The sequence below is a fragment of the Dasypus novemcinctus genome, chromosome 4 (genome assembly GCF_030445035.2).
Source record: "Dasypus novemcinctus isolate mDasNov1 chromosome 4, mDasNov1.1.hap2, whole genome shotgun sequence".
NCBI lineage: Eukaryota > Metazoa > Chordata > Mammalia > Cingulata > Dasypodidae > Dasypus > Dasypus novemcinctus.
The window spans coordinates 30850084-30870414 of NC_080676.1; the positions used below are offsets into that span (position 1 = coordinate 30850084).

At 36.8% G+C, this 20331-nt stretch overlaps 1 protein-coding gene across 2 annotated transcripts in view; it reads right to left on the bottom strand.

The window, feature by feature from the left end:
* KPNA4 (karyopherin subunit alpha 4) overlaps positions 1 to 20331 on the bottom strand; it is a 70328-nt gene that overhangs the window by 25041 nt on the left and 24956 nt on the right. For both annotated transcript variants that reach the window (XM_058295214.1, XM_058295215.2), the window contains exons 2-9: positions 11288 to 11332; positions 9969 to 10058; positions 9832 to 9861; positions 9684 to 9736; positions 4769 to 4864; positions 3817 to 3902; positions 1980 to 2066; positions 55 to 224 (exon numbers count right to left, since the gene is read on the bottom strand). In XM_058295214.1, the coding sequence (XP_058151197.1) occupies positions 55 to 224; positions 1980 to 2066; positions 3817 to 3902; positions 4769 to 4864; positions 9684 to 9736; positions 9832 to 9861; positions 9969 to 10058; positions 11288 to 11332 (657 nt within the window). The remainder of the gene's footprint in view (positions 1 to 54; positions 225 to 1979; positions 2067 to 3816; positions 3903 to 4768; positions 4865 to 9683; positions 9737 to 9831; positions 9862 to 9968; positions 10059 to 11287; positions 11333 to 20331) is intronic.

Below are 20331 nucleotides of genomic sequence, written 5' to 3' on the forward strand. Positions count from 1 at the left end.
AATAAAAGCACATGCATAATTAGATCTACTTTGATATTTTAAAAATTTGTTTACCTCTTGAATGGTTTCCATTGGGGGTGGTGGGTCTTTATGGCGACATAAATTGACCATAACCCAAGTAACATTTCTTAAGAATGTAATAGGAATAGATGGACTTATGAAGGAAAGTAAAGGTTTCACAACTCCAAGACTTATGACATAATCTCTACACTGGGGCCCATCACCTATAGGAAAAAGGGTCATAAATATATTAATAGTAAGTAATTCAGAAAACATAAAGCACTAAGTATAATATGCTGCTTTCTGGATTTTAACCAGATATACAATTTTTTAAAAAAGATTTGTTTCTCTGTCTAACAACAACCACAACCTCCCCCCCTCCCCACCCCAGTGGTTTGCACTGTCTGCTTGTCTTCTTTTTAGGAGGTACTGGGAACTGAACATGGGGCCTCCCATGTGGGAGGTAGGTACCCAATCACTTGAGCCACCTCTACTCCCTGTTTGTTGTCTCTCTCATTCTGTTTCCTCAGTGTGTCTTCACTGTGTCTTTTGCTTGCATCATGTTACTGCATCATCATGTTGCACCAGTTTGCTGTCTTGTTTGTCTTCTTTAGGAGGCATCAGGAACAGAATGCAGGACCTCCCATGTGGGAGGTGGAACACAGCCACTAGAGCCACATTTGCTTCCCCAGATATACGATTTAGTCTTATATTAAAAGTTTGAGGCAATAATAACCAAGTTCACATTTTAGATCATACAGCAAAGAGGCTAAGGTGCTAAGGTACTTTTTGCACATGCTCATGTCTTTAGATTAATAAGCTTTTCACTTATATTTTTATTCCATCTAAACTCTGGAAGCCTAAGGGTCCTTTAAACTTTTTCTGAGTAGAGAACTGTTGCTTTCATCTTCTCCATCAGTTGTACTCTCAGTTTAACAAATTTTCATGTAATAAAAAGTTAAGTCAACATACTATTAAAAGAAATTATTTGTAGAATTTATACTGATGATCCAATATCAGACCATCAACTATAAATTGTTCTATACACTTAGAAAACTATATCAGAAAAAAAGGAAGAATCACCCTAAAGCAGTAGTTTCAAAAGTGTGGTGTAGGTTTAACAGCATCAGGATCATCACCTGGGAACTTATCACAGGGGAGGGAGAAGATGTCCCTCAAACTCTAATTATATACATAAAATGTGTTATAAAAACAAAGGAGTGTGGAACTCCATATCAGGCTGAATTGAGGGAACCTGGATATGTAAACAACAAAATTCCTAATACCAAAATACCCTATATTAAGAATAGTTGAAAGAGAATGCCTCCATTTTAAAACCTTACAATTGTGGGGAACTAACCAATCCTTCTTCCATCTTGACCCCACAAAGTACAAAAAAGATGAAGTACACAAAGCAATATTGATTACTTCTATCAAGAGTAAGAAAGAATCTGTGGCAATAATAAACTTTAGAATTCTTCTTTACCAAATCAGTGAGAATCCTAAAGAAAGACTCTCCTTCCTGCTACTGATAGGTCTCTGAGTTGTATCAGGGGACACAACACAGTTCAGATTCCAGGTTTTTACATTCTCCAGTGGAGAGCTGTTCTTTGAATTGTGAAAAACAGTTTAAATTGTGTACCCTCTTTTTTCTTACTTTCTTGTTGGAGAAATGACAAAATGTGCCCCAAAGGAAGGAGGAACACAAAAAGGGATCTAAATCATATAGTTTCATATTGTTCAAATAATTAAGAGCTAACTATACATAAGAAAATATAATGGTATCATAAGTAACAAAATTTGTCATTTTGCTTAACTATGCATTCATATTTAAACAGTAACATTTCAGTAAGCTATTTCACAAAACCTAGTACTGAAGAAGGCACATTACTTTTCTTTAGGGACTACCAGTAGTTGTTTAAATTATCTGGCATTTGATAATTCAGTTGTTGGGTTAGTACTACAAGTTTTATACAAACCTATGATATTTCCCAATGCCCACACTGCCTGCTCACAGACATTTTGATGGGGTGAATGGAGAAGCCTCAGAAAAAGTGGCACAGCATCTGAAAGAGGGAAAAAAGGGGTTATCACTTAAGGTTGAAGATACTACTCTAAACAAACAAAAAAATATTATTTTCTATTAACACCTAAAAAAAGAAATCTATCAAAAATATTTATCATCAAGTGATTTTCATTGAAATAACATTAATGGAAGAATTTTTACTAGTAGACTACTCATTCAGCATTAGATTATAGTTCTGCAGTTCAACAAGGATGTAAAAAAGAAATAATCCTGGACACTTCTAATGTGGAGAGAGGTTCCCTGTCAATTGCGCCACCTCACTTCCTGGTTTCTGCTGTGATTCACCTTGACTTTCCCCTTGTCTCTCTTCTTGAAGAACTTCATGACTCACTTGTGCAGGCACTGGCTCACCACATGAGCACTAGCTTGCCATGCAGCATGCTTTTCTTCTTCTTTTTCACCAGGAGGCCCCAGGGATTGAACCCAGGTCCTCCCATATGGTATGCAGAAGCTCTATCACTTGAGTCACATCTACTTCCCTATTTATTAGTTTTGGTATATTTAAACAGACTAACAGTATTAAAACATATTCTAACCTTTTTTTCCTCATAAAAACAGTCTCAACTTGAAACTATTCAAGTTTTTGTAAAACTTAAGGTAATTATGTTTTCTAATATTATAACACAAGTGTCTAATAAAATTCTTGCTTGGACAATACTTTATTTCCTTTCAAAATCATGTACAAGTTAGTGCTTAAAATGCACAGACAAGTACACTGCTTACATTTAAAAACTATTTTTTAACTATTGTGATTAGTAATCGAAGAAAATGTGGCATTGGTGTGGAGAAAGTGGCCATGGTGGCTGCTGGGGATGGGGAATGGGACGAAGAGATGGGATGTGGAGGCGTTTTCGGGACTTGGGAGTTGTCCTGGGTGATGCTGTAGGGACAGTTACCGGACATTGTATGTCCTCCTATGGCCCACTGGGTGGAATGTGGTAGAGTGTGGACTATGGTGTGGACCACTGACCATGAGGTGCAGCGGTGCTCTGAGATGTGTTCACCAAATGCGATGAATGTCTCATGATGATGGAGGAGATTGTTGTTGTGGGGGGAGAAGTGGGGGGAGGAGAGTGGGGGATGTGTGGGGACCTCATATTTTTTTAATGTAATATTAAAAAAATAAAGACAAAAAATAAAAAATAAAAAGGATTTTTTAAAAGTACCTATTTTTAAATTACTACTTTCTCTGGTAGAAATCAAGTAGTATATATAAAAACAACACACTCAGATTATTTCCAATAATAATTTTCAACGTATATCTCTTAAAACAGAAAAGAAAAGCAATCCTATTACAACAAAGAAACTTTTACACCATTCTTTCAATGGGACCACTTTACAAAAAAGAGTATTTCTCTAAAATGGGTTATGGAGATCTTACTGAGATGCCTAAAGGTTATATAGTAATAGGAAAAATACCTTTATTTTTAATGATATCCTAGTAATAAGGTATAACCACAATAATTTAATTCCCTACTGTAATTAGGAAATGTTCTCAGATTTAGAAAGAAATCAAATGAATTTTTAGAAATAGAAAATGTCCATCACCAGAACAAAGTCATTAAAGCAACACACTTAAGTTGGCCTATTTCAGCTACCCTATGTGCTACCGGGGAGCCATCATTTTATACTATCAGTAGCTACAGTCTTTTAGGAGAATCACTGCTTATATTTTCACTAGTATTTTAAATCATAATTTTATCCATAATTAGATAACTTAGCCAACTTACTGGACTGAACTACTGCTTGAGTTTGTTCAGAGGTTCCGGATGCAATGTTTGTCAAAGCCCACGCAGCTTCAAACTGTAAAGAAGGACTACAAAAAACAAATAATTTTAATAGTAGGGATTTTTTATGTTAGCCCAAATGTCTACCAACTTTCTTCTACTTTTGTTTTTTAAAGATACCAAACCTCCAACACTGGTTAAAACAATCTTTTCAATATAACAGGCATACACCGCCTCATGTGTCCTTATTTTTATAAGAAGACTATATTAAGTAGGTAGGAAATAGAGTTAAAGCTTACAATGTAGTTTCTATCTGGGATGATAGAAAAGTTTTGGTAATGGATAGTGATGACGGTAACAACATTGTGAATGTAATTAACAGTACTGAATTATATATTTGAATGTGGTTAAAGAGGAAATCTTAAGTTATATATATTTTACTAGAATAAAAAGTAAAAAATAAATCCACAGAACTGCATACCACCACTAGTAAACTCTTAGCTAAACCATGGACTATCGTTAGAAGTACAATTGTAAAAAAGTGTTTTCATCAGTTGTAACAGATGTTCCACCCCAATGTAAGGTGTTAAAAATCGGGGGGGGGGGGGGTACAAGGGAATCCTGTATTTTATGCATGATTGTCCTGTTAACCCACAACTTCTCTAATTAAAAAAAAAAAGAAAAGAAAAAAGATAGCTGCACATCCAAATATTTGGCTAATTTAGTTCTTGCCAATTTTCAATCTACTTCTTGCCAATTTTCAAAACTTACAAGAAAAGTTAAATGTTTCATTCTCATATTCCTTTTTGACATTTACCTTCATCTCTTGGCTTTAAAACAGTTTGCACTGTGTCTCTTTGACTTTTCAACTCTAAAGCCCCTTTCGTTTTTCTTTCTAGGATCGAACTCCAGAGGATATATCTTAAATTATTATTTTAAAAAATAATGTACTTACTTGTCATCTCTTTCAAGACAATGGACTAAAATAGGCAAAATTCCAGATTTTATTAAGTCATCAATCGGTGGATTTCTGTCACTTGATAAAAGTTTCCTATGAGGGAAATACAAATACCCCTTGTGAAACTTAATGAGATACAATATTGTGATTAAATTCGAATTCCTTTTGAAATAGATATAACCATATATTTGAATATTTGGCACCAGTACCTACTCTGAAAGCTATTTTATAATTTCTATAATGCAACATATACACATAAATTTATAGATGATCAATAATTTAAATAAATATAGCAGACAGCCTATCACTTTTTTACTACTACATACTACAGTAATACAATTCCCTCAATAAAGTCCAAATATGACTTATAAAAAGACAACTAAATGTTTTAGATGTGCTACCTTTGGATTTAATTTTGAGCTTAGGAAAAAAGAGTGGGTAGACTCTTTCAACATGGCATTTACCTTGCTAAGAAAGGAATTAAGAGATCACCAAAACATTTAAAATTACGCATATTCAGGTCACAACAGAGTAAAGGGGAAAAAACAGGAGGTTCAGCCTCAGTGAGGGACTGCTGGCTTAAAACTTAAGAGTTAATACTAGTGATCAATTCTTCATCCTACTCTGCACACTGAAGTAAAAGGTTAACAAAAGCCCAACAACATCCTCATTTCTAGTAAAATGACAGAGAAAGAACAGCAACACATAGCAAAATATCCACAGGGTGCTGGAGATGGAAAAGTGAACAAAGACACACATCTTTACCTTCACAGAGCTTAGAGGTAATAAACAAAACAAAATAACAATCCTTGTGTTCTTTCGCACATGTGTAGGCTGCAGGTTCATCTAATAAGCCCCCTATGTGACACAAATCTTTACCAAATAGCTTGCACGACAAGATAAAGGCAATATTTAATAAAGCTTAATCACACACTTGCCCTATACAACCCAATTATCAATATAAAGTCTCTGACCTAGCTTTAAATTGTTCCTAAAGTTGGTTCCATCTTATCCAACTAATTTTATTCTTGGTAACCCACCAATAGGTCAGTTGTCTGTTGCACAATTTCAACCTTACCTCCAGGCTTTTCACATAACTATTTCCCTTACTTGGGAAGTCTTAACTTCTAGCTATCCAAACAATACAATTTCAAAGACCATGTCATGTTCTATGTTTTCAAAATATTCTCTCTGAATTCCAGTAGTATTTATATAGCACAGTCCAATATTTACTAGTGTCATTATATGTATTGTATAGTTTTGCCTTCAATTGGATTCTAAGCTTCTTACATAGCAAAAAGCTTATTTTCACATTATTTTCTATAATACATGGCACAATGCTTAGCACAAATTAGGAAATATAAAACACTTGTGAAAGTCTTAACCCAGTTTTTCTCAACTGAGGCTCCACAAGAGAAATGAGTGACATTTCCTTAATCTTTTCAAGGGTGATACATGGCTAGCACCATTCCAGATATATAAGGGATAATCTCTGAGGCTCCTCTCATCTTTACACATATAATATTAAAGACATGTAACCGAGGGTCAAGATTAAATAAAAGAAAAAAAATTGTACTACTTCACTGGGGACATCTTAAAGAGAAATGGCTTTTTTTCTCCCTTGAGTGCATGATGATGATGAATATTGTATCTATAAAATATAATGTAAATCAGTTTAGTGCCACTGTCTTGATTTGTGCTAAGTTGTCAGCAGTTTTACCCACAATTGCTTTGGCAATATCAATGTCAATATTAACACAATGAAAAAAGGCAAATAAAGTCTTAGAATTATTGTGAAGATAGTTTTGATCTCACATATCTCTTGAAGGTATCTCACAGTTTCCCAGGGATCCATAGTCATACTTTGAGAATCTCTACCTTAGGTTAGAGGCATCAGAACTTAATTTTTCCTGTGGAATCCAGGTTGAGAAGACATGCCTGGAAACTACTGAATAATCAACTCTGACAATGGTGAACATAATTCATTAATTTCTTAATCTTTCTTTCTTATTATAAACATTAATTTACCATTCTGAAATGTGAACAGTTTTGGGATTTTTTACCTATATAATAAAGACCCCAAAGAAGTTCTTATACCTGAAGTGGACAACCCTATAATCCTATGATTTTACTATGTTTTCCAAATTATTTAAGGTTGAATACTAAAAAGTAGGAAAAGTCTAATAGATATAAGGGATTCATGCACAGGGTAAAATACTGAATATTCCTGTGAAATCTTTTACTATTCTGAAATTCTAGAACTAGTATTTCTTGCTCAAGTTTCTCTTTCCCACTTATAATCACAACATAGAGTGTTATTCTTACCCAAAGCAACCACCATACTGTACTTGATACAATCATGTCTTTCTCAAACTATTTGTTTTTTTTTTTTTTAAAAGATTTATTTATTTATTTAATTTCCCCCCCTCCCCTGGTTGTCTGTTCTTGGTGTCTATTTGCTGCGTCTTGTTTCTTTGTCCGCTTCTGTTGTCATCAGCGGCACGGGAAGTGTGGGCGGCGCCATTCCTGGGCAGGCTGCTCTTTCTTTTCACGCTGGGCGGCTTTCCTCACAGGCGCACTCCTTGCGCGTGGGGCTCCCCCACGCGGTGGACACCCTGTGTGGCACGGCACTCCTTGCGCGCATCAGCACTGCGCATGGCCAGCTCCACATGGGTCAAGGAGGCCCGGGGTTTGAACCGCGGACCTCCCATATGGTAGACGGACGCCCTAACCACTGGGCCAAAGTCCGTTTCCCTCAAACTATTTGTTAATACAAAGGTCTCAGTAATCCAGCTTTTCTGGCTTTTCCCTTAAATAAGCTATTAGAGTATGGAGTTTCACAATAGAAATGGGCAAAATTAACTTGGTTTTCCTGCTTGGAAAGAGACTGGGCGTGTTTGTAATTCCACCTCTTACTGTCTACTTGCCTATACATGGAAGTAAGCTTACATGAACACAACTCTTGATCTATTGCTTGATCAATATGGGGATGGTGAGAAAAATAAGCCACCTTGCAGGATCTGAAGAATCTGACTTTTTATAGATTAAACTGATAATTAGTAAAAGGTACGGCTTTATAAATATTGTTTCCTATTAGCTGATCCTCCAATATATCGAGCTGGAATATTGTTTGGAATAGCCATGGTACTAATCTGTCAAATCACCTTTTTCCTAACATTGGTATGTATTATGTACAATGAAGTTTCAGTGTATTTATGTGTTTTAAATATTCCCACCAATTTTAATACACTCAATTACAGGACTTTATGAATAAACTCAGTCTAAAATTGTTTTTTATTGTTTGTCAAAGTTTAATCTGATTAATAGGACTATTACAGTAAAAACTCAAAAATATGTCCTCAAAATTTAACTTACTAGAAATAAATTTAACTAAAGATATAAAATTATGACCTGTATACTGAAAATTACAAAATACTGCTGAAAGAAATTTAAAAAGACCTAAATAAATGGCAAGAGATCCTATGATCATGAATTGGAAAACAACATTGTTAGGATGTCAATGTTACCTAAACCAATCTACAAATTCAATACAATCCCTATCAAAATTCCAGCAGCCTTTTTTGCAGAAATGGAAAAGCTGATGCTCAAATTTATATGGAGCTGGAATATTGTATGGAACAGCCTCAAAACAATGGGGGGGGGGCACAGTTAGAAGACACACACTTTCTGATTTTAAAACTTACTACAAAGCTACAACAATCAAAACAGTGTGGTACTGGCATAAAGACAGATATATAAACAATGAAACAGAATTGAAATTACTGAAGCAGATCTATACACCTATGGCTGACTGATTTTCAACAAGAGTACTAAAGGGAAAGAACAGTCTCTTCAACAAATGGTGTTGGGAAAACTGGATAGCCACATACAAAAGAATGAAGTTAGACTCTTACCTCACACCATATAAATGAACTCAAAATAGACCAAGGACCTAAATATAAGGACTAAAATTATGAAACCCCTAGAAGATACAGAGGAGCAAATCTTCATAACCTGGGATTTGGTGGTAATGGACTGTTGGATATGACACCGAAAGAAACAATAGATAAACTCAACCTCATCAAAATTATTAATAAAAATCTTTTTGTTCATAAAATGACGTTATCAAAAAAATGAAGACAACCTACAGAATGAGAGAAAATACTTGCAAGCCAGATATTGGATAAGTTTACTATCCAGAATACATAAAAAACCTTTACAACACAACAAAAACACTAACAACCCAATTAAATGGGTAAAGACCTTGAAGAGAAATACTTAACATCTTTAGTCACTAGGAAAATGAAAATCAACACCACAATGAGATATCAATTCAAACCCACAAGGATGGCTATTATGTGAAAACAAAAAAACAAAAAAACACGAACAAAATAAAGAGGGGATGTGGAGAAAATGGAACTCCAGTGCACTACTGATGGGAATGTAAAATGGTGCAGCCCCTGTGGAAAGCAAAATAGCAGTTCCACAAAACGGTCAATGTAGAATTATCATATGACCTTGGCAATTCTGCTTTTAGATGTATACCCACAGAAAGTGAAAAGTGGGTCTCAAACAGATACTTGTACACCAATGTTTATATAGAAGCATTACTCACAATAGCCAAAAAGTACAAACTACCCAAGTCCCTTAATAAATGAATGGATAAACAAAATGTGATAAAGTGACACAGTGGAATACTATTTAGCCAGATAAAAGAATGAATCCTGAGACATGCTGCAACCTGGAAGAACCTTGAAAACATTATGCTCAGTGAAATAAGCAAGACACATAATCCACAGAGACAGAACATAGACTAGTGGTTACAAGGGGATAGGGCAAAAGGGGGACTGTATGTTTGGGGTATACAGAGCATGTATAAATGAAATTACAAAATAAATTAAATGTAACTTACCTAGCAGCTTGAACTGCACTTAGTTGAATTCCTTGGTTATCACTCGAAGCATTCTATAAAAAGGAAAACAATTCATGATGAAGAAACACAATAATTGGTTATTGAGCCCAAGAAATACAAATGGAGAGAGAGAGGAAACCCAACTTACTTGAACAATAGCTTCTAGAGAGGTATTTTGCTGGGGGAAAAAAGAGAAAACTGAATTTAAAAGTAACCTTGACAGTCTAACATTTATGTAAAATCTTTCACTGGGAATTTTAAATTACCAGAATAACACTAACTTACCACTCTGTAATCACCATCTATATCAGAGTCTTCACAGATATCTTCATGTGGTACATTCCTTCTCTTTAAGAGATGTTCATCTCTTTTATTCTTAAAAAAAAAAAAAAGGAAATTCAGTTTTAAAAAAGAAAAAAAAAAAAAAAAAAAAGCTAAACACTTTTCATGCAGGTTAGACAATCCTGTGCCTACTAACTGAAATACTGTGTTTTAAAAGTAAAACTCAAATGCAGAAAATTAAACCAAATTGTGAATTAAACCAAACTAATTTGAGTCCCAAACTCCAAATAGCACATTTTTAACAAACCGTGAACTATGTTAAAAGAAAAATATTAAAAAAAAAAAGTGTACAATTTAAGCCAGAACCAAACATACATATTTATTTAAAAGTACTAAACCACTTTACACATCATCTGGGAGCTTCTCTTTATCACCTAAAAGCAAAGTCAAAGCAAAAGTTGGGCAGTTCAAAATGAGACAAAAATCGACAATGCCTGACAAAAGTCAAAGGCCACCTGAATTTCACTTAAAATGTCTGGGGAAAATTTACAAATATATTCTCAACTATAACTTACTTGAATACATGAAAAGTTGATGGTAACTATAAGTAAAAAAGTTCTTTCAAAGCATAACTAATAAAGGCATAACTTTATTGTGCTTCACTTTAATGTATTTTTTTTTTTAACAAATTGAAGGTTTGTAAAAAAAAAAAGGCAACCGTGTGTCAAGCAAGTCTATTGGTGCCATTTTTCCAATAGCTTGTGCACTCTTCATGTCTCTGTGTCACATTTTAATTGAAGTACGTACACTGATTTTTTAAAAGATGTAATGCTATTATATACTTATAGCGTAGTAACTTTTATATGCACTTGAGAACAAAAAAATGTGTGACTCATTTTATTCTGATACTTGCTTTATTGTGGTGGTCTGGAACCAAATCCATAATATCTCTGAGGTATACCTGTACTTGTAAATAGCAGAATTACGTAGTATAACTGTTTATCTATGATTTATACTTTATATAAATCATTAAAAATTATAGAAGATAAAACCATTTAAAGACTTATTGGTTATCTCTGTTTCAGGAGAGTGGGCAAATATTTTACCAACTTTAATAGCTTATCAAATTTGGTCAAAAATCTTTCATTTTTTTAAAATGAAAAGAAATATTAAGCACTTGAGAAAAACAAGTTTACTATATTAAGTAAACAAATTTAGTTACGTAACAAGTTATACATTTTACATAAATAATGCATTTTTGATATCTTTCTGACAAAATGTTAGAATTATGCCTGGAAGTACCCAATATTAATCAGACTCACCTTCCTTAACTCAACTACAACTTCATTTCGTTGTCTTCTCATAGTCTACAAGAAATTAGAAGAAAATATACTTTTAAACCACTTTAAATCCCATCACTTAAATCACTATTACTATTTTAAGATGCATCTGCTAATCTTTTCTCCTAGTGATAAGTTGAGTCCTAAATACATATATTTTACTCATAAACATCATACTATGTAGATTTCATTTCAACACATCTGTATTTCCAATATTGAAAGTCTCACTGAAATTAATAGGTCTCTATATAGTATTGCACATATCAAAAAATTTTTTAAAAACCTGTAACTTATGGCTTATAGAAATAGAGGTACAATGAACAATAAGAACTCTAATCTCACCACCTAGAAGAACAAATGGACATTTAAAAAGTAATATGTGGGGAGCCAGTCAAGCTCAAGTGGTTGAGTGCCTGCTTCCCATCTACAAGGCCCCGGGTTCAATCCCTGGTACCTCCTAAGAAAACAAACCAACAACAAACAAATAAACAAAGAAAGGAAAAGTAGTATGTGTCCAAGGTTAGTAAATTCAATTGAAAAAAAAAAAAAGGGGGTGTTAACCTTATTTATAGATCTAGGAATCTTTTATGGTGGCATATACAAATCTATTTCATTCTTTGTAATGACCACATAATTATTCTATCACATACTGTAACCAGTCCTGTATTTTTTAACATAAGCATGTTTATCATAAGTTACCCAATACATGGAAAATGTTTTCTATAAAGCGGTCAAATGTTCAAAACAGTATTGTTCAAGCTCTTTCTAGAGTCACCTCATTCTTTCTCATTACTATGTATGCCAAGACATAATAAATGGAAATAGCAAGTCACGAAATGGTAGTTAGATATCTAATAAGTATCTCAAGCTTACATTTATCATTGAACTTCTGGACCTCATCCCATCAAGATGGCAGAATGAGACACTTCAGGGCTCTATCCCCACACAGAAGCTTTGAACAACCAGCAAAAACTGGCAGAAACATCTTTATCAACTCTTCAAAAAAAGTGTTAAAGGGATGCAGTAACAGGGTGAGCAGTGAATCAAGAAAAAGGCTACTTAAAAACAGTAGGGGAATCAGAAGATGGCGATGGACTAAAACAGGCAGAACTGAATGCTCTCACCCACAAAAAAATGAACAGCCAAAAGCCTGTTTCGGGGGTCAGCAGACCAAGACTAGTGCTATCCAACTTTCAAGAGGGTGAGGGACAGAGCAACAAAGAAGCTGAAACAACAAACATGAGTTACCAAGCCCCTGTGGCAGCCGGGAAGGGTTCCCTCCCCCACCTCCAAGATATTAAGCTGGGGTAAAACTCTTGGCTCACTGCAGCCAACCGTGAGGGAACAGACATCTTTCTTCCGGTCAGCTGTTTCAAGAGAAAAGGGAGAAGAGGTTGGGGAACTCTTCTTCAGTGAATTCAGCCAGCAGAGTGTGCTTTGAATCTCTGATCTGGAGATTCAACACAGGAACACAGGAAAGCTGAGACCAAAACACCTCTGGGGAAAGGTGCATTGACTAGCCCCATCTTCTGGCAGGTCTGGAAACTGCATGGACAAAAACCATTTGTGCTCTCTGCATCCAACCCCTGGGAGAAAATCTGGGCCCCACTGATGAGTCCCCGGTCCGATTTTGAAAACTTAAGCTGGGCAACTTTAAAGACTGAGAACATGTTGAACCAAATATCAAATAAAACCAGTGGAAAACAAACAAACAAACACAATAGGCGAGAGAGAAATTGACCAGAGTAAATTCACCAACATATTTAGATGCCTAGACATCAGCAAAAAATTACAAGCTATACTAGGAAACAGGAAGAGATGGCCCAGTCAAAAGAACCAAAATGTACTGAAGAGAGAAAAGATTTAAGACAATCAGTGATAAGCACACAACTCTTCTAAACCACTTCAAAGACTTTACAGAAATATGACTAAATAAATAGAGGATATTAAGAAGACACGAGGGGAGCAGGTGTGGCTCAAGTGGTTGAGCACCTGCTTCCCACATGAAAGGTCCAGGTGTTTGGTTCCTGGTGCCTCCTAAAAACAAAAAAAACAAACAACAAGCAAAGAAGCAAAAAAACCAACTCAGGGGAGACAATGAGGCTCAGGGGTTGAGCACCGGCTTCCCACAAATGAGATCCTGACACTCAATCCCCACCCCCAGTACCTTAAAAAAAAAAGAAAAAGAAAAAGAAAAAGACTGGGAGAGCATAAAGAACAATTTGAAAACCTGCAAAGAAAAGTAATACCTTATGGGAATGAAAGACACGATGGATGCAATTACAAATACATTAGAGGAATAAAGGAGCAGATCTGAATTGCTTAAAGACAGAATTAGTGACTTCAAAGGTAGAAGATCTAAACTGGAAAAGACAGAACAGAAAGAGAAGAGAATAGAAAAAATGGAACAGAGTCTCCAGGGAAATGAATGACAACAGGAAACACACAAACATTCATATTATTGGTGTCCCAGAAGGAGAAGAGAATGGAAAAGGGGCAGAAAGACCATCTGAGGAAAATAACAAAAATTTCCCAACCCTTATGAAGGACATAAATATCAATATCAAAGGACAATGCACCCCAAACAGAATAAATCTGAACAGACCTACCCTGAGACAGCTACTATTCACAAGGACCAATATAAGAGATAAAGAGAGGGTTCTGTAAACTGCAAGAGAAAAACATCACATATAAGGGAAACAGTAAGATTAAGTATAGACTTCTTATCAGAAACCATGGAGAGAAGAAAGTGGTATGATGGATTTAAGGTACTGAAAGAAAAAATCTGCCAGTCAAGAATTCTGTATCCAGCAAAGCTGTCCTTCAAAAATGAAGGTGAGTTCAAAGTCTTCACAGACAAAAAAAAAACCTGATATGTTACCAAAGACCAGATTTACAAAAGATACTAAAGAGGGTGCTGCAGCCTGAAAGAGAAAAATAAGGATGGGAGATCTGAAGAGTTTAGAAAGGAAGATTATTAGGAAGGGTAAACTAAAGGATAAGACAGACAACAGAATGGTATGACAACAGAGAACCAAAAGACAAAATGAATGAAATAAGTAATGTCTTTATAGTAACAACACTGAATATTAATGGACTGAACTCCCCAAATAAAAGACAAAGACTGATAGAATGGATTAAAAAAATATGAGCCATCTTTATGTTGTCTACAAGAGACCTACCTCAGATGTTAAGGACACGACCAGGTTAAAAGTGAAAGGTTAGAAAAAGGTATTCCATGCAAATAGTAAAAAATAATTTGAAGTACAACTAGTGAACTGTTCCTGTGATCAGTATTCTATAAGTTTCCTCACACAAAATAAACACATGCTTTTAATTGAGGGGGACTGGAGAAAAGATATATTTTTGGATACTTCATTTTTCTTATGCATATTTGTTAATTAAATAACCAATCTGGATCAATAATGATTTAGCATGACTACTGTTGAAAAAGATTTTAGTTTTCTGCCTCATAAAATTATAAGTTGGTATACTGTTATCTGCTGTAATACATTCCAATAAGATGTGAAGAATTCCCAAATAGGAATTTGACTATCCAGAAAGAATTATGGCCTAAATGAAAATTAAATAACTAAACCAATAATTTATTTCATTCTTAGAAATTATGTCCCATAGTTAGAGCTGTAATATAAAAATTGGAATGTTATAATTAATTTCTATGATACTAGAATTACTATCTACATTTATAAAAGCTTGCTATTATACTATCGTTCTCATAATTGATTATATTAAATCTAACCTTGCCTTGTACTTAAAAAAATATATATATATTTTCTTGTTTGTTTTTTTTTAAAGATTTTTTATTTATTTCTCTCCCCTTCCCCCTCCCCACCCAGTTGTCTGCTCTCTGTGTCCATTCACTGTGTGTTCTTCTGTGACTGCTTCTATCCTTATCAGCGGCACCGGGAATCTGTGTTTCTTTTTTTGTTGTTGTGTCATCTTGTTGCATCAGCTCTCCATGTGTGCAGCACCATTCCTGGGCAGGCTGCACTTTTTTCACAGTGGGCAGCTCTCCTTATGGGGCACACTCCTTGCACGTGGGGCTCCCCTACGCAGGGGACAACCTTGTGTGGCACGGCACTCTTTGTGCACATCAACACTGCACATGGGCCAGCTCCACATGGGTCAAGGAGGCCTCAGGTTTGAAATGCGGACCTCCCATGTGCTAGGTGGACGCCCTATCCATTGGGCCAAGTCCACTTCCTTGAACTTTTTCTTTAAAGATTAATTTTGTTTATCCCCCTCTCTCCCCCGGTTCTCCCTGTTGTCTACTCTCTGTGCCCATTCGCTTTCTGTTCTTGTGCGTCTGCTTGTATTTTCATTAGGCGGCTCTGGGAACTGATCCCGGGACCTTCCGAAGTGGGAGAGAGGCAATTACTCTCTTGTGCCACCTCAGCTCCCTGTTCTGCTATGTCTTCTTATTTTCTCTCCTCTGTGTCTCTTGTTGCATCATCTTGCTGCACCAGCTCTCTGTGTTGCCAGCACTCCTATGTGGGCAGCTTTTCTGCACGGGATGGCATTCCTGCTTGAGCCGGCACTCTGTGTGGGCCAGCTTGCCCTTACCAGGAGGCCCTGGGCAACGAACCCTGGACCTTCTATATGGTAGACAGGAGCCCAACTGGTTGAGCCACATCTGTTTCCCTGCACTCTCTTTTAAAATTTGTAATTTCTTTCAATCTGTTTTTCTATTTATTTTACAATTTTTCAATAAACGTCTTTTTAACAGCTAAAAAAAAAAGAGCCATTGATTATACACTTTGGATAGATCATATGGTATGTGAATAGATCTCAGTAAAACTGCTTAATAAACAAATAAATAATTGTGCAAGAATAGCCAAAAATAGCAGCTATGTACAGCAGGGGAAATAGAGAAGAAAGGATTTTTCCTTGTTTGTTTGCTTGTTTTTTATTATTATTGAAAAATCAAAAAGCCTTAATAATGACTGACATGATGAAGGCACAATAATGTGATTATACCAAATACCACTGATTGTATACTCTGGATAAATTATATGTATTATTAATACGTATCAATAAAACTGATTTGTTTAAAAAAAAAGTAGGGTGGATTGGGCAAAAAATACACAAAACTTATCCCAATAATGCAAGGTGTGGGTGGTGGGGTGATGTACAGGACCCCTATATGTTGTTATGCATATTTATTTTGTAAGTTCACAACTTTTACTATACACTTACTGTTTATTATGTTCATGTATGAATGATATACTTCAATAAAAAATATAAATTGAAACACAAACAGTAGCATCACTGGGCCTCCTGGTTACCCTTCCCCCAACCCTCACTGGCTTGGCACAGAGCTGGCCTATGCACCGTGTGGATTCCTGGTCCTGGTGTGCATGCTGGGACCATTTGTGTCTGACCCAATCTATCTGGTTTTGGCCTAGGGGACTCACTATCCCAGAACTTTCCCTGTATCTAGAAGGTAGCTTACAGAGCAATCCTACAGAATGCTATGGGAGAACAGTCAAGTTAGGCTGCATGGGGTAGGGAATTGCAGACTATAAGGACATACAGTGAAGTGTTCCTATGGAAAAGGGGACATATTCAGAACTGGTATAGGGGGAATTCCCAGGGCCACATGAATATGCCCAAAACAAGCACATGTGCAGGAAGCACTGGGGAGGCCCTTAACCTCTGGCCTGGAGATATTTTCCAAACTCACTGTATGGATAAGCCCTGAAGGAGATCACTCACACAGGTCAATCTGCAAAGACCTGAGAGTTATCCCCCCACCCCCACCCTTTTTTGGATTAGCTCCTGGCATTTAAGGAAAAGGTGTCATAACAATAACTGGATACAAGCTTAAATAACAAACCCCTCAAAGTCTAAGTTACAAAGATAACACATTAAAATAGCAAAATGTCCAGGTTTCAACAAATGGTTACAAAACATACAAAGCAACAGGACATGATGGCCCAGGCAAAGAGGAAGATTATAGCATTAGAAACAATCAATGAAGCAGGCCATACCCAGACAAAGACTTTCTTTTTAGGCACTGGGGCCAGGGATTGAACCTGGGACCTCTTAAGTGGGAAGTTGGTAATCAATCATGGATCTACACTGGCTTCCTGAAAAGACTTAAAAAAAATGATTCTAAATATGCTCAAAAAAGCTGAAGGGAACATAGACAAAGAACTAAAGGAAATCAGGAAAATGACAGATGAACATAGAGTATCAACAGAGACATGGAAATTATTAAAAGAGACCAAAGAGAAATGAATACCACAATAATAGAAATTTCAAATTCCCTAGAAGGGCTCAATAGCAGATTGGAGCTGGTAGAAGAAAGACTCAGAGAACTTGAAGACATGAATAAATGCATCTAAAAGTCAATGAACTCCAAAACGGGGTAAATTCAAACAGATTCACCCTGGGACATATCATCCAACTATCAAAGCCAGGCATAAAAAGAGAATTCTGAAAGGCATACGAGAGAAGCAACACACCTTGGACAAGGAATCCTCAATAAGATTTAAGGGCTGATTTCTCATCAGAAACCACGGAGGCAAGAAGGCAGTAGTATGAAATATTTAAAAATTTTAATTGCCAATAAAGCGTTTTCTACCTGGCAAAACTCTTTCAAAAATGAGGGTAAGATCAAGACATCCCCAGATAAACAAAAGCTGAGAGAGTCTGCATCCCTAGACTGGCTCTACAAGATGCTAAAGAAGAGTTCTGCAGGCTGAAAGAAAAGGACGATAGAAAATAGATGGATGGAAGAGGACTTGGCCCAATGGACAGGGCATCCACCTACCACATGGGAGGTCCGTGGTTCAAACCCTGGGACTCCTTGACCCATGTGGAGCTGGCCCATGCGCAGTGCTGATGCGTGCAAGGAGTGCTGGGGTCCCATGCCACTCAGGGCTGTCCCCTGCGTAGAGGAGCCCCACGTGCAAGGAGTGCGCCCCGTAAGGAGAGCTGCCCAGCGCAAAAGAAAGTGCAGCCTGCCCAAGAATGGCACTGCACACACAGAGAGCTGACACAGCAAGATGACGCAACAAAAAGTAACACAGGGGAAGCAGACTCGGCCCAGTGGACAGGGCGTCTGTTTACCACATGGGAGGTCCACGGTTCAAACCCTGGGCCTCCTTGACCCATGTGGAGCTGGCCCATGCGCAGTGCTGATGCGTGCAAGGAGTGCCCTGCTACGTAGCGGAGCCCCACGCGCAAGGAGTGCGCCCTGTAAGGAGAGCCTCCCAGCGCGAAAGAAAAGTGCAGCCTGCCCAAGAATGGTGTGGCCCACACGGACAGCTGACACAGCAAGATGACGAAACAAAGAGAGACACAGATTCCCATGCCACTGACAACAACAGAAGCGGAGAGAACATGCAGCAAATGGACACAGAGAACAGACAAATTGGGGGGGGGGGGTAGGGGAGAGAAACAAATAAAAAATAAATCTTTAAAAAAAAACCACAATTTCCCAGTGCCACTGATAAGGATAGAAGCAGTCACAGAAGAGAGAGCAGACAACTGGGGGTGAAGGGGGGAGAGAAATAAATAAAAAATAAATCTTTAAAAAAAAAAAAAGGGAATATAGATGGAAGCCCCACGAAGAAATAAAGATCTCCAGGGAGGGTAATGACATGGGTAAATAAATATAAATGTTAGTACTATTATTTTTATTTGTAATTCCACTTTTTACACTTTTTACATCCTATAGGATCTAAAAGGCAAATATATAAAACGTAATAAGTCAGTGGTTTTGGACTCAATGTATAAACTTCTAATTTATGATAATAACTAAATAAAGGTAGGAAGAAAAAGGGTACAGGAATGTAGTTTGTATATACTATTTTTTTTTTTTAAAGATTTATTTATTTAATGTCCCCCCCTCCCCTGGTTGTCTGTTCTTGGTGTCTATTTGCTGCGTCTTGTTTCTTTGTCCGCTTCTGTTGTCGTCAGCGGCACGGGAAGTGTGGGCGGTGCCGTTCCTGGGCAGGCTGCTCTTTTTTTTCACGCTGGGCGGCTTTCCTCAAGGGGCGCACTCCTTGCGCGTGGGGCTCCCCCACGCGGGGGACACCATTGCGTGGCAGGGCACTCCTTGCGCGCATCAGTGCTGCGCATGGCCAGCTCCACACGGGTCAAGGAGGTCCGGGGTTTGAACCGCGGACCTCCCATATGGTAGACGGACGCCCTAACCACTGGGCCAAAGTCCATTTCCCCTGTATATACTATTGAAGTTGGTATCAATGCCAATGAGACTGTTATAAATTCAGGATGTTAAATTTAAATTTAGGACGTTGAATTTAAACTTCAAGGAAACTAGTGAAGAATATGCAAGCTTACAAAGACAAAAATTAAAAGAGTACAGGTTGCCAGGGCAGGGGACTGGGGTAATGGAGAGTGAATGCATAGTGAGTATAGGGTTTCTGTTTAGGGTTATGGGAAAATTTTAGTAACAGAAGGTGGTACAGGTGCCAAAATACTGTAAGTGTGATTAATCCACTGAGCAGTATGCTTGGGAGTGGTTGAAAAGGGAAAGTTTATGTTACATATATGTTTCCACAATTAAAACAAACAAACAGCTAAAGAGTTAATGATAATTAAATGCAATACATGATCCTGGATGGGAGCTAACAAAGAAGGAGAAAAGGCTCAGAAGGACATTATTGGGACATATGAAAAAACTAGAATATAGACTATAAGCTCTAAATCAATGTTAAATTTCTTGAACTTGATAACTGTGCTTAAGGTGGTTATATTAAGATATATATCTCTTCCTAGGAATTTTTCATGGCAGCAATAATGTTTTAAGAGCATGATGTATAGAAACCTATATTCAAGTGTTCAGAAAATGGGTGATAAAGAGAAAGATAATTAGATGGTAGATGGAATGCTTTGGCAAATGTGGCAAAATGTCAAAATTCAATCTGCTAGCAAATCCTGTTGGTTCAGCCTTCAGAACATATTTTAATATCTAACCACACAGCGCTACCTCCTCTGTCACTATTCTTGTCCAACTCACCATTACCTTACCTTAC